We start from the raw sequence: 25,685 nt of genomic DNA on the forward strand, positions 1-25,685 counted from the left end.
AGCACACCATGGATTAGTTGCAATATGTCTTTGAATTATTCAAAATAAGCATTACCTTTACTGAGTGTTCACAGTTCTTCCACATCTACTGAACTATCAGGTGCATGTTATATTTCTCCTGGTTTACATAAAAAGCCTACATGTTCTGTGCAGCATCCTGCACTGTGTATGTGGGGAAGCCTTAGTGAATGGACAGAATATCTCAAAATCCTGCTGTAAGCACTAGATACACTAATTCCTCAAATGCATATGGTTTTCTAGCTCCTTTGTTATATTGCATGTATTTATATTTCAGTCTATTTTCTATGTGTGTCTTTATTATCAGCATAATCATTACTGTCTCCTGAAATCCCTCCCAGATCTCCAAAATCACTTAGATATCATGGCCTCGCTGGTGGTGCAAGGGTTTAAGACACAATGTGTGGGGCTGTCTGCAGCCACTGCAGCACGAGTTTGATCCCCAGCCAGGGAGATACACTCATGGCACAGCAGACCTCTCCTGGCTCACCTACTGCTCCTCCCAGCAGTGCAGTTCAGTAGATCTACTTGTTCTGTTCCCCACTCTGTCTCTGGTGAATCCTCTCACCCCCACACCTCTGGCCTGTACCTCAGTTCTTGTGTGCATAAATAAATAAATCATTTAAAAAATCACTGAGATGTCATACAATTTGCAAATTATAAGGCTATGGTTTTAAAAACTAATACGCACTAAGGAGATGCTATTTTGAAATTGTATTACAGATTCCAGGGAAAGCTCCGATAGCAGGGTGAAATTCTTTTTCATAGGAAGAATAAAATGTGAGGACAGAACTGAACTACAACATTCTCCTACAAATGAATCTCCTATATGACATAAGTAATGACAGAAGAGATAAAAATAAATGCATGAAACATATTTTCTATTATTTTATTTTATAATAGAAAAGCTGTGATTGGTAGCAATTTTTTACAATTGCTTTTTTGAAAACCATGTCATCTTTTGTAACATATCCCTAAAGTCTTCCTTTACCTGCTGGTTCCTTAGGGTGTAAATAAAGGGATTTAGTAAAGGGGCAATGGAGGTATATAGCAAAGCCACATCTTTGGATAGAGTCACTCTTTCCTTTGCAGTTGACTTAATGTACATAAATATACAGCTGCCATAGGTCATGGAGACAACAATCATGTGGGAAGAACAGGTGGAAAAAGCTTTGGTTCTTTGCTGTGCAGACGGGAATTTCAGAATGGTTCTAATGATGCAGGTGTAAGAGAGAATCACTAACACCAATGTGACCGCAAGTGTCACCACAGCTAAGATTAAAGACATCAATTCTAGGTCATGCGTATCAGTGCAGGATATCTGCAGGATAGGAGAAGTTTCACACATGAAGTGATCAATTACTTTGGAAGCACAGAATTCCCTGAAGATATCCTTAAAATAATTTTTAAAAAATCTATAGTTTTAATTTTTTCAAATACTGAGTGCCTGAAGAGAATTCATGTCTACCAAAGTTTGTGATCCTTTGGGAATGGTGTTCCAGGATCTCATATCCTCCTGAGAATTTTCAATAATCTTGAGATGTTTCCTTCAGGGCACAGAAAACATAAATACTCCATGGGATCAAGTGTTGCTTTATTTTATTTGGTCTGTGGGTTATACTTACAGAAATATGCAAAATGTGAGAAAGTAAATAGTAGAACTATAGAAATTTAATACACCAGTTTAAAAATCTGTAAAAAGTAGCTTGTCAAATAATTTGCAAATTGGCATTTATACATGAAAAAAATCACAGAAGTATAGAATGAGGTTAATTCTGTTCTCAAATATAATTTGAGACAATGTTAAGATTGCTGTGCTCTGTTCAGCATGATGATAGAAGAGCTAAATATTGAAGCAGAGAAAATTTTGTCTAAATAAATCTGTGCATATAATATTTTTAAAGAACGTATTTGAGTTTGTATGTGTTTCTGGAAAACTGTTTGAAGACTCAAAGAGATGAAACAACTGGTAAGTTTAAAGATGCTGTTTCCTATTAAATATATTTTACACCTACTTTCCCCCCTACTTTTACCATTAGAGTATTAGCCTTAGTCTTTCTAACCTTGTCAGTTTAGGTTTAGGGAAAATGGTTTAAGTAGCCAAGTAAATTGAAACTAATGAAAATATTGTATTAAAGAACTTTTTCTTTTAAAATTTATCTCATATTCACAGTAACTAAAAAAGCTATCTATGAGGTATTCACACAACAGACTTATAATGTTTTACAATGTGCATTTTGTTCATTACGGTGTTTTGGGGATAAGGGGAACATGTAATTGTTGAAGTTATACAAAGTATCCTCATCATAATTTCACAAAAACTTCATCATCTGTTAGAAATTTTATAAAATTCTAATGTGTTTGCTATAGATATATGTGTTCCTATAATTGTTGCCATTATTGTAATTTGTGTAAATTACACTAATTTGTGTTAAAAAAAGAAAAATTACATAAAGATTGCTTTACAGTTACTAAGTCTGAAAGAATGTTTAGGAAAAAAGTCATTTTTTCCACCCATGCATGTCTACAATTTTGACATGATTTAAACAGCAGCTCATTTTTTTTTTCTGTAAAATATTTTATTTTATTTTTTTAAATAATAAATTTTATTTTTATATTCCCCATACAATTGCAGCCCCCCCATTCTGACCCCAATCCCTCCCCTCCCACCCCCACCCCCCAAAAAGTGTCTCTGGTTCATAGTTTTTTGTTGATTTTGATTTTCACTTTCTTATAGTTATTCATTTTCCTGGTCCCTTATTTAAGTTTTCTAGATTCCTGCTATGAGTGAGACCATCCGGTATTTTTCTTTTCTTTCTGGCTTATTTCACTGAGCATGATCCCTTCCAGCGCCATCCATGTTGCTGCAAATTGCATGTGTTTATCTTTTTTGAATGCTGAGTAATATTCCATGGTGTATATGGACCACATCTTCTTGATCCAGTCATCTATTTTGGGGCATTTGGGTTGTTTCCAAAGCTTAGCTATTGTAAACAGTGCTGCTATAAACATAGGGGTGCAGGTGTTCTTTGGAATGGATGTTTCTGTGTCCTTTGGGTAAATACCTAGGAGTGGAATTGCTGGATCCTATGGAAGCTCTATGTTTAGTAGGTCCAGAAATCTCCACACAGCTCTCCATAGTGGTTGGACCAGTTTGCACTCCCACCAACAGTGCAGGAGAGTTCCTTTTTCTCCACACCCTCGCCAACATTTGTTGTTGCTAGTTTTTTTAATACGTGCCATTCTCACTGGTGTAAGATGGTATCTCATGGTAGTTTTGATTTGCATTTCCCTGATGACAAGTGATGTTGAACATTTTTTCATATGCCTGTTGGCCATTTGCATTTCCTCTTCAGAGAAGTTTCTTTTTAGCTCTTCTGCCCATTTTTTGACTGGATTATTTTCTTTGTTGTTGTTGAGTCTCATCAGCTCTTTGCAGATTTTTGTGATCAGTCCTTTATCATTAGTGTTGGGTGCAATCCTCCTGAAAATTCCCTTAGATATTATTGGAAACTAAATTACATATTTTTACTCATCTATGTACATATTTTAAAATTTTAAGTATTGAAATTATTGATTTACATATTTTAATTCTCCTTCAATTTTTAATTACTAAATTACATGTTTATCTTATTTTATTTTTTCATAAAAGTAATTAACTTGTCTCTAAAACTTCTTCTTAAGGCTCTTTTCTTTACCATATCCATTCTCAACACTATAATCAACAGAGGAAAACTTCAGTTTCTTACTACACACATGATTTATCAGATTATTCCTGCTGATTTTGTTTTGAACTTAAAACCTGGGAAGAATGAGTAATAGTGAATGAAGGAATGAAAGTTCTATAAAATTATTCTTGACTCATTTTCACTTATCTGAAATTGGATTTCATTAACCATGAAAGTACATGACATGGTAATCAGCAATTTGAGGTTAAGTAAACTGATGGTTATATTAGCCCTATTCATTGAGGGGTGTGTGTTAAAGGAAAAACAATGGCTGTAATGACACATACCACTATGGTTCTAGTCTGCCGTCTTCAACTGAGCAGGAAAGGTCATTGCATACCAACTCTTGCATTTTATTAAGAGAGTAAAAGCATTTTCTATTCTTCAAAAGTCCCTCTAATGCCCCTCTAATTTATTCAAATAAAAACAATCAACAATTGCTCCATCCATGTTGCTGCAAATGGCATGCGTTTATCTTTTTGATTGCTGAGTAATATTCCATTGTGTATATGAACTACATCATCTTGATCCAGTCATCTATTTTGGGGCATTTGGGTTGTTTCCATAGCTTACCTATTGTAAATAGTGCTGCAATAAACATTGGGGTGCAGGTGTCCTTTTGAATTAATGTTTTTATCTCCTTTGTGTAGATACTTAGGAATGGATCATATGGAAGCTCCATTTTTAGCAGATTGAGGAAACTCTACACAGTTTTCCATAGTGGTTACACCAGTTTGTACTCCCACCAGTAGTGTAGTAGAGTTTCTTTAGCTCCATAATTAAAAATAAGTAAATAAGCAATCAATAATTGCTACAATTATAGAGGTTATTCTTTGGTAGAATTTCAAAGTAAAGATCAAATTCCCTGCCCAGATGCTCTGGAAATTCAAACTGTTGTTCTTCCTGGATCAACCATCTTTCAAACTCGATTGAACATTGAATTACTCTCTCTGAAATGTCATTTTGCTAATTTGACCATAACCACAAGATATCACTGCTATTTTTCCACTGGAGTCATCATTTTCTTTTTCTTTCTTTCTTTTTTTTCTTCCTGTGTAGACCTGGATAAATTAGAAGGTAGTAATGGGAAACCATACAAAAGTGACAGTGTTTATCCTAGCAGGTTTGACTGATAACCCACAATTGAATGTTGTATTATTCATCTTCCTGCTTCTCACCTACTTGCTGAGCATCACTGGCAACCTGGTCATCATCACACTCACCCTGGTGGACATTCACCTCAAGACACCCATGTACTTTTTCCTTCGGAATTTTTCCTTCTTAGAAATTTCCTATACTACTACCTGCATCCCTAAATTGCTCGCTACTATAGCAACCGGAGACAGAACAATATCTTATAATTGTTGTTTCACTCAAGTGTTTTTTGCCTTTCTTCTTGGAGTATCTGAATTTTTCTTGCTGACCGCCATGTCCTATGACCGTTACGTGGCCATCTGCAAGCCCCTGCACTACACCACCATCATGAGCAGTAAAATCTGCACAGTGCTCGTCTTCTGTTCTTGGTTAGCTGGCTTTTTGGTCATCTTTCCACCACTCACTTTGGGACTAAGCCTTGACTTCTGTGCTTCCAACATCATCGATCATTTTTACTGTGATACAACCCCAGTCTTGCAGCTCTCCTGCTCAGACACAAGTCTCCTTGAGACCATGGGGTTCATCTCAGCTTTGGTAACACTTGTGTTCACATTGGTATTGGTGATCATATCATATGGCTGCATTGCTTTGACCATTATAAGAATCCCTTCAACTAGTCAGAGGAAGAAAGCTTTCTCGACATGTTCTTCCCACATGATTGTATTATCCATTTCTTATGGCAGCTGCATCTTCATGTATGTGAAACCATCAGTCAAACAAAGAGTATCTATTTCCAAGGGAATTTCAGTGCTCAATACTTCTGTTGCTCCACTTTTAAACCCTTTCATCTACACCTTACGGAACCAACAAGTGAAAACAGCCTTCACACATATGATACAGAGGATTGCTTCTTTCTCAAAAAAATGAATATCCTTTGAACAAAGGAACTGAACAAAGAAGTCCCTGATTATACCAATGTATTCAATAGTGGCTTCCAATAAATAATTTCTTCCATGTTCCCCTTTCATATCTATGATAATCATCTTTATTCAAGATTTATTCACAAAAATCTTTCTACAAAATTAATTTTCTCTAAATTATTCTCTAGAAAGTTTCTTTTTCTTTCATCTGATGTTCTTTTCCTCTGGATATATGTTTGAAATTGGGTGAAGTATTTCAACACATCCTTTTGTCTTTGATTTCTAATTAGTCAAGACTTTAAATCATTTAATTTGATTTGAATTTAATGTAGCATACAATTTGGTTCATGTTGTCTTTAGTTATAATCAGTCACAACCCACTTAAAACTAATAATCAGTTAATGTTTTGTAATACTACCAATTTATTGTTATAAATTCTATTTACAGTCATTGAATGAAAATTGTAGATTAGCCATTACTGTGATAGTTGTAATTGAAAATGTTCGTTAAAAGTGTGATTGGTTTGGTAAAATAATTTCAGTTTTCTGACCCTGCCTTTGATTTTGTTAATGTGCCAAGTACAATGAGTTTGGTTAAATCATATAGTCCAGGTAAAACCACTATTTTATCACTGAGCTATCGTGAAAAGCTTCACTTACATATTTACAAATGTCTGATATCTATTAGTAATTAACTATGTTCTGTAACACTTAAGAGAGTCCAGCATTTCTAAACTAAGACTTCCCCATTCTCATTTCTTCCCACTCCCAAGCTGATTAAAGTCACATCACCTGCCTTTTCTGTTATTTCAGTTAGTCTGTGACATATCACTTTATATTATATATACTAGAACTGTTGATCTCTGAATATTGAGTATCCAGACAGTCTACTACTGTGCTCTTGTTTTAAATTGACTCTTTAATGAGTAATACAACTTTTTAAATGCAGGTGGCACTCATTCCTTATAAGAGCATCAACCTAAGTGCTGAAATGCTTTTACTGGAAGTGCCCTCAGCTTTTCTGCTATAATGAAGTAGTTTTCATTGTTATAGGTGAAGATCATTGTATCTTTTAAACATTTATCTGAAGCCTTCAGATTCCTGAGTTGTCTTAAAGGACATTTAATTGATTTCTTTACATTTTTAGTGCTCAAAGACTAAGAGAATTTATTGTATCACAATATTATATCACAAATTTCTTTTTGAGGTACAATTAGTTACTCAATTATCTGGGTAACTTCATCTTTAATACATTCTTTTTGAGTAACTCAGTGGATTTCAATGCTACCATCATTCTAACTTGTTAGTTGATATGTTCATAAAATTAACTGTTTTGAATTATTTCCAAAATGAATTCTAATAGATGTGTAATTCTCCATCTGACTTCTTTGGCTTTTTCATTAAATTAATCTTCAGAAATTTAAGTAGCAACCCTTGATTAATAAAAGAAACTTATGAAAAATTCCATGATATGTCCCAAATTTTGTTCACTTCAATAGTAACATAAAATTCCTACTCATAAAAAAATATTTGTATACTTTTATTGTAAATACACCATCAACATTTTCATTAACTTGAAAAATAAATTAAGGTTAAATTATCTCGCCATTACCTATGATTACAGTCTCATAGAAAATAATTGTTACACAGAAATCTCATCTGTTTCTGAAAATCTCAAATGTAAAATAGACGCTATATTCAATGAAAACTGCAAGGCATTGCTAACAGAAATAGAAGACACAACGAATTAGATAGTCCTTGCTAATAGACTTGGAAAATTAATATGTCCAAATATCTATCTTACCAAAAACAATTTATAGATTTGATACAATCACTATCAAAGTTTCAGTGGAATTCTTAAATAAAAAAGAGCAAACATCACTGAAACATACATGGAATCACAAAAGAACCCCAATAATCAAAGGGATTTTTGACAAAAAATGGAGTGGAGGTATCATGCTCCCAGGCCTCAAAATGTACTATGTATATGGTAATCACAACATTATTGCAGTGGGATAAAAATAGACTCACAGACCAAGGGAATAGAATTGAGAGCTCAGAAAAAAAGCCACATTTCTATGCAGAATTAACGTGTGACAAGGGAGACAAGTGTATACAACAAAGAAAGGAAAGTACCTTCAGCATATGGTATTGGGGTGACTGAACAGCAAATTGTGAAAAAGTGGGAGAAAAAGAACACATTTGCCAATAGTTTTAATCTATTAAAACTATAAAATAAAATGCATCGTAGTATAAATGCATAGAGTGTATATGCACACACATATATGAAAAACCACAGACATTATATACTGTGTGTACATATGTGTACTTACAAGAAGAACCTATACAGAAACTGAAAAAATTCTAGTATTTTCCAAATCATGGATTACAGTTATTTCTTCTCTTTTTCAAATTTTTCTGTTTGTCTTTGTGAACACATGTATCACTTTTAAGATTAAAATAATTTAAAAAATCTCAAACAATATTCCAGTTACATACAATCAAAACCCTATTTTTTAAGAAAGAATTTGTTTGCAACATTTAAGGCTTTTCTGAATCTGTTTTATGTGATTATGATTTTTTCCCTATTAAAAAGAGAAATTTTCTTGTTGGAGAAAACTGGGCCAGCAATTTTTTTTTTTGTTGAGGACTATGGAACAATTGATGCTTTTGTTGCAAATTTCCCAGATTTAAAAACAAAAACTGAATGAACATTATTTTGCACATAAATAATACTTTCCGAAAACCAATCTCTAGGGAAAAATTTTGCCTACTTTTTCTGTTTCCCAGTTTCAATAAAATCCCTTGTGTCTTTATTGAGCAAGTAAATAAAGACCTTAGCCTAGTTAGGGCCATGGGATATATTAATTTACTGCACTTAAAACTGGTACTTCTTCCACGATTCTCATCTTTGATATAAAACTTCCAGGTAAAGACTAAGGCAAACATTCTGAAAATGTAAACAAACTGGAAAGGATGATAAAAACACATGTGTTCTGTAGTATCTGAATGCTGAGAGGTATAGTAAATGTGAACTTAAGTGAAAAATGGAAAATGCTTTGAAAAAGAAATAGTACTCACTTTTTACCTTTTATTTAAATTCCAATGAGAAAAGCATTGCTTTTTATATTCCTTTAATAATTGAATAACATTCAAAAGGATTGTCAGCCTTAGTTTAGGTGGTCTATACATTCTACTACATAGCACAACAAAAATAGAATCCTTATATATAAGGTACGTCAAATTTGAACTTGTCTATTTTTGATTCAGAACTTAGGGAAAAAATTAGAAGTACAATTAAGAACCTTCAATTTGTCTTCAAATTGTCTTATTAGGCCTATTTCTTTTGATTGAGAAGTAAAAAGTGCCTATATAATTTACTATGAACATATAATTTACTATGTGTATCTATATAATATAAAATGTAACTTTTCAAATGCAAATGAATCTTCATTCATTTTCTTAATTTAATTTTATGGACTTGCAGTTGCATTGGATGAATCAACGAGGAAAAAAGGTAGCTATTCTGCACATCTTGAGGAAATCTAACAAACATATTTACATTCAGTTTAAAACTTGTTTATCAAAACTTGGAAGCATATGGAAATAGAAAATAATGAAGACATAATGTCTTAATTATGTATAGTATACCACATTATAAAAATTTCATAGATAATGAATAAAAAGCCAGATTCATATTTTAATATAATAAAAGGAAAATCTTAAGGACAATCAAATATTTTTATGTTGGAATAAGACTTGCATATAGTTCATGGACAAAACTGATGTCAAGCATTCAGGTATGTTTTAGACAAAAATCCTAGGAATTAAGTAGCTTTAAAAATTATGCATGAATAAAAGAATAATATTGATTTACTAAGAAAAGTAGATAATTATATTTTAAATATTTAATTGGATATAAAAGGGAAATACTTGTGTGGCCTTTGTTTTTTTTTTCCATTACACCTTATGTTTTTTAAAGGGGGAAAAACTTTTAGATTATTGCCTGGCAATTATGAAAATTGGTTAAGACAAAAGTTTGTTACTCTGTCATAAAGAATATAAAAATAATATTAGCAAAAAACTGATTATAAATATTATAATGACAAGCAATATGATTGCTTGAAATAACTTTACATTGAAAAACAGATACAGCTTCCTCTGTAATCTGCATAACGACAAAGAAAGTAATATGAGATTATTATACACTGAAGAAAATTAAGGAAAGGGTAAGACATAGGAAGACTAATTTTTGCTCTTCTGTTTTATTTTTCTAAGTCATACAGAATTGAGGCATTGTTAATGATTCACTGGAAATTTTCAAAATGTTGAATCTAAGGCCCTCTGATAAAGTATATGAATAGACAAACAGATGGAATTAAAAGCAAATTAAAAGGAAAGAATACTTCAATCAAGTAAGAAAGGAAAGATGAAATGGAACTTGAATATGAATAAATGGAGTAAATATTAGAGAGTTAGATTAGCTAAGTGCAGAAGATAAGAAATATGAACTTAATAGTGTATGAGGGCAAAATCTTTGAAAGATGGGCAATAGATTAACACTAACTGAGTTGTGGAGTTAAATTTCAAATTACTGATGAGCCATCTATAAAGTGATAATTGGGACTTCTTCAAATCTTGTCAAAAGAAAAATCTCCATTTCATGAAAATGACTGACATAACAGACACTGTTCACTTTGATGAACTCAAAGTAGATTTTTGAAATTATTTGAATGTAATAATCGGTTTCTGTATATAGAACATTCTATTGCTGAGAATGAAGAAAACTATTCTCTTTGGGGATAATTTTTGTTTTCTGTAACTTTGATAGGGAAGAAAAGAAATGAAGAACAAATCAACAGAAATAGAGTTTATTCTGCTTGGACTGACAGATGACCCTCTGTTGCAAATTGTGATTTTCCTTTTTCTATTTTTCAACTATGTCTTGAGCCTGATGGGCAACTTAGTCATCATTCTCCTTACCCTACTGGATCCTCATCTCAAGACTCCAATGTATTTCTTCCTACGTAACTTCTCCTTCTTAGAGATTTCATTCACAACTGTTTGCATTCCTCGATTTCTGATAAGCATTCTGACTGGAGACAAAACAATTTCCTACAATGGTTGTGCAGCACAGTTATTCTTTTTTCTTTTATTAGGAGTTACAGAGTTCTACCTTCTGGCGGCCATGTCCTATGACCGCTATGTTGCCATCTGCAAACCCCTGCATTATCCAATCATTATGAACAGCAAAGTGTGCAATCAGCTTGTAGTCAGCTCTTGGGTGACTGGATTCCTCATCATATTTCCTCCTTTGGTCTTAGGACTTAAACTGGATTTCTGTGCTTCCAAAACTATCGATCACTTCCTCTGTGACAGTTCTCCTATCCTGCAGATCTCTTGCACAGACACACATCTCATAGAATTGATGGCCTTTGTCTTAGCGGTGGTGACACTTGTAGTCACTTTGCTCTTAGTGGTTCTCTCCTACATATACATCATCAAAACTATCCTAAAATTCCCTTCTCGTCAACAGCGAACAAAGGCCTTTTCCACTTGTTCATCGCACATGGTTGTTGTCTCTATTACTTACGGGAGTTGTATCTTCATGTACATGAAGCCATCAGCAAGGGAAAGAGTGACTCTAAGTAAAGGGGTAGCAGTACTCAACACGTCTGTCGCCCCTTTACTAAATCCCTTTATTTACACCCTCAGGAACCAGCAGGTGAAGGACTCTCTCAAGGATATATTTCAAAGGTTCTGTTATTTTCAAAATAATGACACAAAATTTGGGCATAAATAATCTGTTGTTGAAACATGAATGGGAAATTTTAATACAATTTTCAACTCATGAGTTCAAGCTTGCTATTTCTTCCCTCCTTGTTTGTATCATATTAGGTTATAAGGTCTTCTTGATCTCTGTATTTTTCTTTGCTTTTCCTTCTGAGTTAATCTTCCCCACTCTAGTAGGAACTGCCTTCTCAGTCCAAAATATTGATTCTGTCCTTAATTAGAAATATATCCTGCATATATAATGCTTTCATGTGCTGATACTCTAAAAATGAACCTTACTAATATACTTAGTTTATTTCTTAATAAATGTGTGTTAATTGCTTTGCTTAAACCCTGAGAGACAAATTTAAAGGCTAATAATGTTATGTAGTGCAATTGCCACTGTAGTGAAAAAGAGAAATCTAATTATAAAGATCAAAATAATTTTCCAAGAGAAATAATCATTTATGCAGAAACTTGAAAGATAAATAAGGAAATATAAGTTCAAAGATATTATAACCAGAGTAAAAAATATGCAAAGGAACTGAGATTCTACTAAGTAAGTTTCCCTCAGAGAGTTTCAATGACAAAGAATATCTTTATAAACATTATTAGTTTTGTGTGGAAATAATTGAACCCCAGGCCTTGGTTAAAATTGTTTATATAGCTTTACTGTCCAGGATTACAAATGATATTAATCAATGAAAAAAAAATCATGATGCAATTTATTTGTATCTGGATTGGGAGATCTTTCCATCTTTTTTTAAACTGTTTATAAATTAAAAATGCCCAGATCTACAATGATTGTGTCAGTTTAATTAAATTCATTAGGTATACCTTATATGCAAGTGCATATAATCATTTTAAGCCAATGAATTTGGACAGATATTGATACCCACATGACAATAAGGATAGGGAACATTTGCATCATATTAAATACCTTTGTCTCTTTCCAGTCATCCCCAACCCTCTACCCACCAATCCTCTCACCCCATTAATTCCACATGCTTACTAGTCTTTCAGTCACTATAGAATATTACCTTTTTCAAGAATATTTCCACTATAGAATATTACCTTTTCCAATATTACCTTTCCTTTTCTTATAAGAGAAATCACAAAGCAGGAAATTTACATCTTCCTTCACTGTCTCAATATAAAATTTTTGAGGTTTATGCATCCCTATTTCATGGCTTTTTGCTGATGTGACCTGGCAGAATCAGTGGTGTCCCTTTGTCATGCCTTACATCTCTCCTTATCCTCACACTTTGGTATCCTCATTCTTGGAGTAATTCCTCCCAGAACTGAGTCATTTACTTAGGCCAGTGAGAAAAGTCAGTATATATCATATTTTGAAGTGCCTGTCATGGAGAGCCTCTATTGTCCCATAACTCCTTTGCAATAAACAGTCTGTCCAAGAGAAAGTGATTGAAAGAGCATTGCTCTTCTGGGTGACTTCACTCCTTACCTCCTATTCTCCCAGGCAGAGAGAACATCAGGAATCATCCCTACAGGAGAAGTACCTTTGACTATTTTGTTACTCATTTTAAGAGCCCTTCTCAATTCCAAATTAATGTGCACTATTATTTTAAATGCAACAAGTTCCAAGGCTCAACCCACTCTTGAAGAGGTAGGGGAAGCAAGTTTGGACACTGAACAGAATATTGAGGGCATAATAGGTTAAAGTCTTATAGAGAATGGTTCAAGAAATTGTGTAGGAAAATAAGAGTGACTCAGTAATTTCTGAAATGCGCCTATTTAGTAGTATTAGCAGGAAAGCTGCCAGTTCTCACTTATCAAGAATTCACAAGGGATCTTGCCTCTGCTCATTAGTCTAACTACAAACGCCTCAGGAGAATAAAAGCCTCTGCTTCTCTTCCAACTTCCAAATTTTGCAAAGTTCTCTCATTGACAAAATGTGCATTAGAATCAAATAGGAAACAAAACTCTGGGAAATAGCATCTGGTTTCTCCACTGCACTTAGAGAACAACCAAAAATGTCATATGGGAAATGGAGCTGGCAATAGACTATTCATTACAGAAATTTTGAAAATAGCTAAAAACAAGATCTCCAGAATTGCGCACTGTTTCTATCACTTACTCTGCATAGAGAGTGATGTCAGTATCCAGGCAAGTTTTACATCTTCTTGTTCATTTTACTTCCACCATTAGGACACTGTTTGAAGGTCCTGGTGTTATGAATGTTAAAATCTGCATAATCTACTTGTGTTATTTCAGACACCTGTGGCACCCAGGTCCAAAATTAAGCTTCTATAGGTGACAGTATATGTGTTCCTGGTGGAGGAATGGATGAGGGAAAAGAGTGATGAAAGAAGGGAAATGAATTTTATTACTATTAAAATAATTAAATGTAACCATGAATTATAGCTATTAATCTATAAAATTGTTTCTCATGAGTCTCCACCACGGTGCAGTGTGTTGAGCGCAGCGCTGTGAAGCTGTCTGCAGCCTCTGCAGCACTGGTTCGATTCCCATCTGGCCAGGGAGAAACCCACATGGTGCAGCAGACCTCTTCTGTCGCGCCTGCTGCTCCCCTCAACAGTGTTTTCAGTCATCTGCCTGTTCTGCTCCCTGCTCTGTCTCTGATGATTTCTCTCAGGCCTCTGGCCTGTACCCCAGTTCTTCTATAAATAAATAAACCTTAAAAAATTTACTTAAAAAATAAATAAATAAAGTAAAATTGTTTCTCAGGGAGTACAGACCTCTGTTACAAGATCCTCAAGGATAAATTCTTTGGACAAGAAAATTCCAGACCCTGGAAAGACAACTGTGTTTGTTCATTCATTCATTCATTACCTCATCAAGAACTTGCAATAATTATATAAGACATGCCAGACATGCTTCTTGAAATAAAATATTTATAGTTTCATTGATTAATGAGAAACAGGTCCATAGAATAAAAATGTCTTAATAAAAATATTATATTATGGGGTGGGGGCAGGTGGATGCAAAGGGGAAAGAGGTCTCAGAAGCCTGTGGTAGATGACTATGGGTGTGTTGGTGGTGATTGTGTTGTGATTACCTGCATGTGAAGAGGTGTGAACCTATGCCTCTGAATAATCATTCACAGTGCTGTAAACCATAGTTATCACAATAAGAAAATTAAATAAGTTAAAATAATTTTAAAAATGTCCCAGAGTGCCTCCCTGTTGGTGCAGGCGATTGAACACCACTCTATGATGCTGTCTGCAGCCTCTGTAGCACCGGTTCGATCCCGACCAGCCGGCGAGGGTCCCACATGGTGCTCAGACAGCTCCTGTCTCACCCACTGCTCCCCTCATCAGTGTATTCCATCAGTCTGCCTGTTATGTTCCCTGCTCTGTCTCTGGTGAATCCTCTCACCCTCCCATGTATCTGGCTTGTACCCCAGTTCTTGTATAAATAAATAAATCTTTTAAACAAATGAACTCTTGCCATATATGGCAACAAGCTGGAGGCAATTATGTTCAGAGAAATAAGTCAGATGGATAAAGATAAGCTACAAATGGTTTCACTCATCTGTGAAATGTAAAGAAACAAATGTAGACAAAACCCAACCTATCACAAACCCTGCAAGTCTGACTATAGAATTGAGCCTACAAGAGGAAGAGGGTAGGGTAGAGAGCAGGGTGGAGGAGATACACTGGACTAGGAGTGTCTGGGGGTGGGGTAAGGATGGTAACACTCATCTAAAGAGGCATGAACCTGTTGGTCTGCTAAACTTAAGCAACCTGTTCAGCTGCCATTATGGTTACCTGCAGTTCTGCATCCTATACAGTCAGAACTGCCCTTCAGAACCGGTCAATCAGCCATAGGAGCCACACTTACAAGACACCTTTCATATCGCTCAAGAGCAGAAAGCTTGATCACTCTGGGAAGGGTATGCATCAAGAGGTGTGACTGGGAATGCCCGGGGGGGCTAGGACCGATGTATGACAAGGGACCCCAGAAGCTGTTCAGTGAACGCCTTGTTGATAAGATTAGGACCATGGCCGGGGATCTGGGGTCGGGTTTTGATTACAACACTTGGTCATCAAGCTGATAACATGGTCAGCAGACTCATGTCCCCCAAAGCCCTAGATGACGTTCCTAAGTTTCCCCCCCTTTTGTCCTTGTCCTCTTAATGCACGTAGGTGATGCTGTATGATTATTCTATCAATAAAAATGGCCCGGATCTTGCTCTCAAGCAGCACCCTGCATCATGTAGCCTGCTCCACGACTCCCATGTGTTTGTCAGTGTGATGTTGCCCGATGCAGCATGAACCTATACCTCTGAGTCAAATACACTATGGAAACCAATATTATCAGCTAACGAAATAATAAAGCTTACAACTTAAATGCACTTTCATTAAGTCTCTCTGTCAGAAGTGTTAGGCAAATAATGACACATCAAAATAATGGGCACTACTGTGGATGGATAAATAGATATTAAACATGGAATATATTGATGGTATCCCAGATATAATGACTCAAACACAATAAGAGCAACTTGAAATTGTGTTTATAAGACTAACTTGGTGATTCCTAGACACAAAACCTTTCAAAAGTACTGATACATCAAATTCATTTTTTTCTATTTTTAATTCTTTTTAATTTTCTTACATTGTTGTTCATTTTGTACAGTATTTGATTTCTCCCCTCAGGTGTAATCCCTGTAATCCCCCACAACCACATCACCCAGGAACATCACCATGGTCCCTTGTGCTCTTCCCTCCCTTATTTTAATCCCTGTCCCCACCCCTCCCCTACTTTAAGCCTCAGATTATAGAGCAAATTTAAATCCAAAATACTGTTCTGGCACACAGGCCCTTCATGGTTTTACCTTTATCTTCTTAAAAGCACACCATGGATTAGTTGCAATATGTCTTTGAATTATTCAAAATAAGCATTACCTTTACTGAGTGTTCACAGTTCTTCATACATCTACTGAACTATCAGGTGCATGTTATATTTCTTTTGCTTTACATAAAAAGCTTACATGTTCTGTGCAGCGTCCCGCACTGTGTATGTGGGGAAGCCTTAGTGAATGGGCAGAATATCTCAAAATCCTGCTGTAAGCACTAGATACACTAATTCCTCAAATGCATATGGTTTTCTAGCTCCTTTGTTATATTGCATGTATTTATATTTCAGTCTATTTTCTATGTGTGTCTTTATTATCAGCATAATCATTACTGTCTCCTGAAATCCCTCCCAGATCTCCAAAATCACTTAGAAGTCAGGGCCTCCCTGGTGGTTCAAGGGTTTAAGACACAATGTGTGGGGCTGTCTGCAGCCACTGCAGCACGAGTTTGATCCGCAGCCAGGGAGATATACTCATGGCACAGCAGACCTGTCCTGGCTCACCTGCTGCTCCTCTTAGCAGTGCAGTTCAGTAGATCTATCTATTCTGTTCCCCACTCTGTCTCTGGTGAATCCTCTCACCCCCACACCTCTGGCCTGTACCTCAGTTCTTGTGTGCATAAATAAATAAATCATTTAAAAAAAATCACTGAGATGTCATATAATTTGCCAATTATAAAGCCATGGTTTTAAAAACTAATAACCACTAAGGAGATGCTATTTTGAAATTGTATTACAGATTCCAGGGAAAGCTCCGATAGCAGGGTGAAATTCTTTTTCATAGGAAGAATAAAATGTGAGGACAGAACTGAACTACAACATTCTCCTACAAATGAATCTCCTATATGACATAAGTAATGACAGAAGAGATAAAAATAAATGCATGAAACATATTTTCTATTATTTTATAATAGAAAAGCTGTGATTGGTAGCACTTTTTTACATTTGCTTTTTTGAAAGCCATGACATCTTTTGTAACATATCCCTAAAGACTTCCTTTACCTGCTGGTTCCTTAGGGTGTAAATAAAGGGATTTAGTAAAGGGGCAATGGAGGTATATAGCAAAGCCACATCTTTGGATAGAGTCACTCTTTCCTTTGCAGTTGGCTTAATGTACATAAATATACAGCTGCCATAGGTCATGGAGACAACAATCATGTGGGAAGAACAGGTGGAAAAAGCTTTGGTTCTTTGCTGTGCAGACGGGAATTTCAGAATGGTTCTAATGATACAGGTGTAAGAGAGAATCACTAACACCAATGTGACCGCAAGCGTCACCACAGCTAAGATTAAAGACATCAATTCTAGGTCATGCGTATCAGTGCAGGATATCTGCAGGATAGGAGAAGTTTCACACATGAAGTGATCAATTACTTTGGAAGCACAGAACTCCAACTTGAGTCCCATGGCCAAAGGAGGGAAGATGATTAGAAACCCCGTCACCCAGGAGCTAATAACCAGCTGATAGCACACTCTGTTGTTCATAATGATTGGGTAGTGCAGGGGTTTGCAGATGGCAACATAGCGGTCGTAGGACATGGCCGTCAGAAGGTAGAACTCTGTGACTCCCAGTAAAAGAATAAAAAATAGTTGAGCTACACAGTTATTGTATGAAATTGTTTTGTCTTTAGTCACAATGGTTACCAGGAATCTGGGAATACATACTGTTGTGAATAGAATTTCCAAAAATGAGAAATTACGGAGGAAAAAATACATTGGTGTCTTGAGGCGAGGATCCAGCAGGGTAAGTAGGATGATGATTAGGTTTCCCATCAGGCTCAGTGTGTAATTAAGAAATAGAAATAGGAAAGTCACAACTTGCAATTGTGGGTCATCTGTCAATCCGAGAAGAATGAACTCTATTTCTACTGACTGGTTCTTCATTTCTCTTTTGTGAGCTTTAGCAGATCTATATAAGAAGAACAAAAATTGAACACATAATTAAAAAGAACATGAATTAACCTAGATATTAACCTGTAAACATTAGTCATATAAAAATATGTATAAACTTAAATATACACAATTTAGCTTAAATACATCTATATAAACTAAATATGTAGTGAATATATATGCTAGTGTATATATTTATTTCACTTAAAGCAGATTTGGCGACTGCAGCAGGACTAAATCTGTTACAGGGCAGGGAGAGGTGCACCCAAGAACCCCCGAACCTGCCCGCTCTAAATAGGTTCTGCCATCTACTTCATCAAGACAAAACATATAAGACCTTTAAAGGAAAGGAACTATAATACAATTAGTGTGCAATACAGAAAAGACAGAAAATGCAGTTTTTAAATCAAGCACCCAAAATTACCCATCCCCTCGTGGGTAAATGTCCAACCAAACAGTATTGGCCCAAAGCAAAGCCTGCTACACGTCTAAAGAACCTTCCGGTGGGGTCCCACAGAAAGGGGTCTTAAGCAGTCAAACAAGTCTGGGAGGAAAAGAGCAAAATCAAAACTGAGATAAAAGCTGCCATTGTTGGGCCTCCCCGGTGGCACAGCAGGTTGAGTGCCATGCTGTGAAGCTGTCCACAGCCTCTACAGTGCCGGTTCAATTCCCTGCCAACCAGGGAGATACCCACATGTTGCGGCAGACCTCTCCTGCCTTGCCTGCTGCTCCCCTCAGCAGTGTCTTGGGTCTCTCTGCCTGCTCTGCTCCCCCTCTGTCTCTGGTGAATTCTCTCACCCTCCCGCACCTCTGGCCTGTACCCCAGTTCTTGTATAAATAAACAAATCTTAAAAAAAAAAAACCAACTTAAAAAAAAGCTGCCATTGTTAACCTCCCCATGCGTTTCTCACCCACATTTGTTTCAACCAGTCCAGAGCCAAGAAGCAAGAACAGTTTCTTTACATGTCACTCTGCTCCTTGTGCCTCCTCCAGGTCACCTTCTGGCTCTCCATCCTGCTTCCTCCCACTCCAGTCTCCTCTCCTGCTTCTTCTTTCAGCTCAGCTCCACCCTCCCTTGGTTGGGGCAGGGAATCTGGAACCTCCCCTTTTTGTGGGGGTTACTCTGTTACATATCTACTGTTCCCCTATGCGTGCATGGTGAATATGTATTTTAACATAATGACTATAATTTTACTCGTTTCTCAGACAGATTATATTATCTAATCTAGATAAAAAGATTTTGGTGGGAAGAGGCAATGTATACACACCATATTTCTGTAAAGAATGCCCACTTTCCCTCAAATTCATACTCACTTTGAAGTCTTGAACTCAGATAGCTTTATTGGACATCCACCTTCTATTCCAGATAAGTTATATTTTGTGAAATTTTGTTGTTATGGTTGTTGTCATTCAAAATTTCAAATAGGTAGTTATTCTTTAAAAAAAAAAAAAAGCAGCAACTGAAAATAACTCAGAACATCATCAGATGAAAGACAGGCCACTGTTCCAAGAAAGAGAGTCCACATTACCATGCACACACTTATAAAATGTGGCATTTTTATCATTCTTTACTTACTACAGACTCAAGTGATGTATTGAAACAATACAGAAAATAAAGTATTTTCTCTGGGGATCAGCGCTCCAAAAGGAGTAATTATTACAAATTATAATGGCAACCTACCTGAAATAAAAGAAGAGATGGAAGTATCCCAGAGGAGTATCACAAAAGCTTTAGAATTATCAATGAAATATTGAACAAGTTCATCAGTGGTTTGCTGTCCTGGGACAACACTGGAAAAATCCCCAGATGGTTTACACCAACACAAGATTGCCATGCTTCCAATAATCAACAGAAGAAATTACAGGCTTTGTTATAAATAATTTTATACTTTGGCACCAAGGGGTGTATATATTATTTATAATAATAGTTTATTATTGGACTAAAAATAATATGACGTTTGAGATGAAATTTTGATAAAAACAATTCTGATCCTCAAGCCTGGAGACATTTTACTGTCCATCAGCTGGTGAGTGGTTTAACATATTGTGGCAATGCACAAAATGGAAAACATTAATGGCACATCAAAAACACGAATCTCAGAAGTGGCATGCTAAATGAAAGCTCCAGATATAATATTCTATGACTCTTTTCCTATAGTTCTGGAAAACACTAAATTATAGGGACAAAAATGTGATCAGTGGTTTAGAGGCTGAGGACAAGCAGGTGTCACTGACTATAGATGTATTTTATGGGAACTTTTTGGGAGGATGGAAACATTTTTTGTCTTGATTGTAGTGATGGTAGCATAAATATAAATGCAGGAAAAGGTCAGAAATTTTCACCTGTGCCGATGGAGAGTGGACAGTTCTACCAACACCTTGATTTAGTCCCAGTGGAACTGATTTTAGACTTCTGGCCACCAGAACTGTGAAAGAATAATTTTTCATGGTTTTAAGTAATCCATTTTGCCATAACTTTTTACAATATCCACAGAAAGTTAATACATTATCCAATAAAATATATATCAATAAAATATATATCAATATATACATATTTATTGTATTAATGATAAAGAAAATCAAACTTTCAGAACATAAGTCATTTCCTAAAATATGTCTTTAAAAAATTTGTATGTAAGTCAGATGTCTCAGAAAAAGTTTCCTGGTACAACAAAGCCTGAAAGTTCTTAAATAAAATTTAAAAGAAAATGAAAATAAGAATGTCTGAGCTGGCGGAAATGTAAGTGCAATCTGCAATATCTAGACAGTGAGTTAACGAATCCTGAAATAGGTCATCGCAGGTAAGAGACCGGAAAGTGTTGGACCAGGTAATGGACTTCACTACACCTTATAAAGTGAGGTAATGAAGTGAAGTGTGGGTTCCATATGTAGGGATGAGTAATATATTACTTCCTGACCCATTCATCTGTTTTCCAGCATTTAGGCTGTTTCCGTATCTTCGCTGCAATGGCCATGGTAGTGCAAGTTTGCCAAGCGGACACTTTTGAAGGGACCTACATTAACCAGATGGGATAATTAAGCATCAAAATGAATAATGATAATAGTGAATAAAATCAGAAACCATAAATTCATAATAATATAACTAATCTATAAATCGGAAGATTTCCAGCATTAATATTTGAAGTGTTTATACAAAATAATTGTTAATTTCAATGATAAAACAATATCTTTATGGTGGATAACCCTATAAATAGCCGAACAGTCATATCAATCAAATTTTGAAAAGCATCATCAATAAAAAAATAAAAAGTATACCTAATAGTATCCAATGAGAAAACACATTTTGATGACAATCATTCTTGCCAAAGGTTAATAATTGAATATAATCAAGCATCAAAATCAGTTAACAATTGAAGATCATAAAATTTCCAATCAACATTCCTGAAAGTTAAGGAGAGACTAAGGAACTATTTCAAATTAAAGAAGCTAAAATATGTGAAAATTAAATTAAATATATAATTCTAAACTATGTTATTTTATAAAGGACTTTTTCAGTCAACTGGTGAAATTTGATTAGGATTGGAGAATTAGATGTAAATAATACAAATGTTAATACCCAGACAATGATGGTTGTATTGAGTTTATCCAGTAGACTATCCCCTTTTTGTTATCAATACCTTTACTATATTGAGGAGCAGATGGAACATCAAATGGTTCAGTAATAAAAGACCCTCGTATATGTACCTTTGTGTTTTATATTGCTTCAAAGCAGAAATAAATAAGTAACCATTCCAGTACTGCTTCCCCCAGTTTGGGGGTGGAGGGGGGGTTGCAATCAAGCTAATTGAATCCTGACATATTTCCTAAATGGAATCAATTTTCCTGTTTGGAGTAAAAACTCTTACCAGTAGAATTGGTCATATTATTCCAGGACAGTAGACTATCTGAAATTCTTAGTGTCATTAAGCAGATCATTTAAATCATTACTGTTCTCTTTCAGGAGACTTTTGTTTATTTGCTCTCTCCTTTTCCCTCTTAATCTGTAAATCCTTACCCAGTCTCTAGAGGGCATTTTTTTCCTCTGCTCTTTTTATTTCAATGAATTCCCTTGTGTCTCTTAGCAAAATGATAAAACTGTGGCTTTCGTCAGTATACAACTGGAAGCAACGATTTGTTACACGTTTTGGGTTCCTTTAGCTGAGACTTTTCTTAAATTATCTTTTCAGATAATTCATTTAGAATTGTTATGAAGATATTTTTCTCCATCTAACTATATGAGGAAAACAAACAGAAAATGAACTTTATCTGGTATGGAAAAGTGATTAGATTCTCATTGAATTATCTGTCATATCTGAATCCTGTGATTTTAGTGAGCATGAGTAACAGTGGAAGATATTAGCAGATGCATATAATTTCCACATTGCATATTTCTTTTGAATCTTTCTTCAGAAATACATTGGAATTAAACTTTCTATTGAAGTAATTGATTATATTATGAAACGGAATATTAATCATTCATGTTTGACTTTTGTTTCTGTCATATTCACAATGGAGGGGAAACAATATCAATGAATTCTGGATATGGTAAGTCACTTATGTGAAGTAAATATGTAGATCATAAATGAATGAATGGATTAAATACTGAGATAAAAAATGAAAGTAACTCTGCAAGTACAAATCAGGAAATCCACTTTTTAATTGTTACAAATTTTCTGTTTTTACTTAGATATTCAATACTTCCTGATTAAATGAATTGCTTCTGAGAAGACTAATGCATTTGAAACAAGAAAAATAATAATTAAATGAAATAAGGGAACAATGAAGAAGTATTGCATTGGGTAAGATAATTAATGGTATAGAGTATTTCAATTATAAAGTATATAATTATCTCCATATGCTTCATATATTTAAAAAATATTTTGAACAACCAAGATTTTTTTTTATCAACATTGCACATTTAAGCTGGTATAATTGTCTGGATGATTTAAGAACTTTTAATTTGATTTTGGAAATATAAACAGAAAACTCTTCAAGGAAGAGTTATGTTCCCTTTGTTTAAATGCTTAGGATTTAAACAGCTCATTTGGAAATGATCAAGTAAAATTTAAATTATCTTTCAGGTTGAAATGGGGAAAAGAAATAAACATACTGTTGTAAACTTAACTGTGACTGAAATGGGAACAATTAGAGATGCTTAGATTGATGTAGGCTATAATTTTAGGTGTTATTTGTTTTGTCAAATTGGACACCCTTTTAAACATGCTCACATTTCAGAATATGTTTTTCCCATGTTTTTTTTTTTATTTTTGTTTGTTATTTTCAATTATAGAGTTGGTTTCCTCTGTCTATTTACTCGAACTCAAACCTGAAATGAAGAACCAGTCGAAAGAGATAGAATTTATTCTCCTGGGACTGACTGATGACCCACAATTGCAAATTGTCATTTTTACATTTCTTTTCCTAAATTATATGTTAAGTGTCATGGGGAACTTAACCATCATCCTTCTTACCTTGCTGGATCCCCGCCTCAAGACACCAATGTATTTTTTTCTCAGAAATTTTTCCTTCTTGGAAGTTTCATTGACCACAGTCTGTATTCCCAGATTTCTGATAACCATCGTGACTAAAAACAAAATCATTTCCTATAATGGTTGTGCATCTCAGCTGTTCTTTTTCCTCTTATTAGGAGTTACTGAGTTTTACCTACTGGCGGCCATGTCTTTTGACCGTTATGTAGCCATCTGCAAACCCTTGCACTACCCGACCATCATGAGCAGCAGGGTGTGCTACCAACTCGTCCTGAGCTCATGGACAGCTGGCTTTTTGATAACCTTTCCCCCGTTGGTCATGGGCCTGAAACTGGAATTCTGTGCTTCCAAAGTAATCGATCATTTCATATGTGACACTTCCCCTGTGCTGCAGATTTCTTGCACAGACACTCATTTCCTAGAATTAATTTCATTTGTAGCGGCTGTGGTAACACTGGTGCTCACATTGCTGTTAGTGATTCTTTCCTATGTATATATCATCAAGACTATTCTAAAAATTCCCTCCTCTCAGAAAAGAACAAAGGCATTTTCTACTTGTTCTTCACATATGATTGTAGTCTCCCTTACTTACGGGAGCTGTATCTTCATTTACATGAAGCCATCAGCCAAGGAAAGAGTGACTTTATCCAAAGGTGTAGCTGTTATCTATACCTCGGTTGCCCCATTATTAAACCCTTTCATTTACACGTTAAGGAACCAGCAAGTGAAACAAGCCTTCAAGGATATAATGCAAAAGATTTTTATGTTTTCCAAAAAATGAGAAAAAAATATTTTAAAATCTTTGGAGAATAAAAGCAAACAAATTTTTTACTCATTTAAAGGTTTATTTAGTCTGCTTCAATTAGCCTCTGTGTGTGTGTGTGTATATTGTTTTAGTTGTATTTTATTTTGATGTAATTGGTTTAGGACACTGTGTATGATTTGGGGGGTGTAGGTTCATAACACTTCACCACTAAATCAACAATAATCCTCCATCAGGGAGGAAGGAGCACAGGGGACAGTGGTGATGGTGCATGGGTGCATTGGCGAAGGAAATTCTGTGGGGGCTACACCTGAGGGGGGGCGGTGAAAGCAAACATTGTTTAAAAATGAATAATGATGTAAAAAAAAAAAAAGATAATTAAAAAAATAAAAGTCTCCATACAACAACAACAAAACAATAATCCTCCATCATAGTCCATTGGGTTCCCTACCCTTATATCGGTCTTTCCCACCTGCCTGTCTATTAATCTCAATTATGCAGTCAGATTCTAGGGTTTGTTTTGTTTTGTTTTTGCCTATTCCTTTGTCTTGTTACTCTTTGTTCCACATATGAAAGAAATTGTCCAGTATTTTTCTCCCTCTGACTTTGTTTAGCACATGTATCTACAAAATCACAAGTGTTATTAATGTATGTCGAAATTGGGACTTTCATACATTTGCTAGTGAGATGTAAAATGGTTATTGGTAAAATAGTTTGGCAGTTCCTCAAAAAGTTTAATATGGACATACCATATCAGAAATACTTCTCCTAAGTATTAAAAACATATTAACACAGAAATGTGACCACCTGTATAACAATGTACACAGAAATATATGCATAAGAGTGAAAAAGTAGAACCAACACAAATATCTTCCAGATTGTGAATGAATAAATAAAATGTAGTATATCCTTACAATGGATATTATTTGGCCATAGAAAAGAATGAAGTTACAACAACAATACATTCTACAGCATGGATAGACCGTGACAACATATTGTACCAGTGAAGAAATTCAGACACAAAAATCCACATATTGTGGGAATCCATTTATGTGAAATGTTCTGAATAGTCAAGTCCACAGAAACAGAAAACAGATTAGTGGTTCTCTAGGTCTGGGGAGAGAGGAGATAAGGGAATGGACTTTAATGAGTTCTGGATTTCTTCTTGGAAT

General features: G+C 35.1%; 4 protein-coding genes across 4 annotated transcripts; 3 read left to right on the forward strand and 1 right to left on the reverse strand.

The window, feature by feature from the left end:
- Positions 1-946: 946 nt before the first annotated feature.
- On the reverse strand, positions 947-21,236 carry LOC311185530 (olfactory receptor 6C6; the record flags this gene model as incomplete). The annotated part of the gene is made up of 3 exons (XM_084256155.1): positions 947-1,339; positions 17,704-18,280; positions 21,172-21,236. The coding sequence occupies 3 exons, from the start codon at positions 21,234-21,236 to the stop codon at positions 947-949; spliced, it is 1,035 nt and encodes a 344-aa protein (XP_084112281.1).
- LOC311184963 (olfactory receptor 6C74-like) lies at positions 4,753-5,768 on the forward strand (the record flags this gene model as incomplete). The annotated part of the gene is made up of 1 exon (XM_084255298.1): positions 4,753-5,768. Exon 1 carries the CDS (start codon positions 4,830-4,832, stop codon positions 5,766-5,768), a length of 939 nt encoding a protein of 312 aa, XP_084111424.1. The 5' UTR covers positions 4,753-4,829.
- Positions 10,582-11,563, forward strand: LOC311184938 (olfactory receptor 6C6-like; the record flags this gene model as incomplete). Its single annotated transcript, XM_084255268.1, has 1 exon — positions 10,582-11,563. The coding sequence occupies exon 1, from the start codon at positions 10,604-10,606 to the stop codon at positions 11,561-11,563; it is 960 nt and encodes a 319-aa protein (XP_084111394.1). The 5' UTR covers positions 10,582-10,603.
- A 1,969-nt stretch (positions 21,237-23,205) lies between the features above and the next one.
- LOC311184937 (olfactory receptor 6C6-like) lies at positions 23,206-24,531 on the forward strand (the record flags this gene model as incomplete). The annotated part of the gene is made up of 1 exon (XM_084255267.1): positions 23,206-24,531. The coding sequence occupies exon 1, from the start codon at positions 23,482-23,484 to the stop codon at positions 24,529-24,531; it is 1,050 nt and encodes a 349-aa protein (XP_084111393.1). The 5' UTR covers positions 23,206-23,481.
- Between the last annotated feature and the right edge of the window lie 1,154 nt (positions 24,532-25,685).

Source organism: Talpa europaea, assembly GCF_964194135.1.
Source record: "Talpa europaea genome assembly, chromosome: 15".
Taxonomy (NCBI): domain Eukaryota; kingdom Metazoa; phylum Chordata; class Mammalia; order Eulipotyphla; family Talpidae; genus Talpa; species Talpa europaea.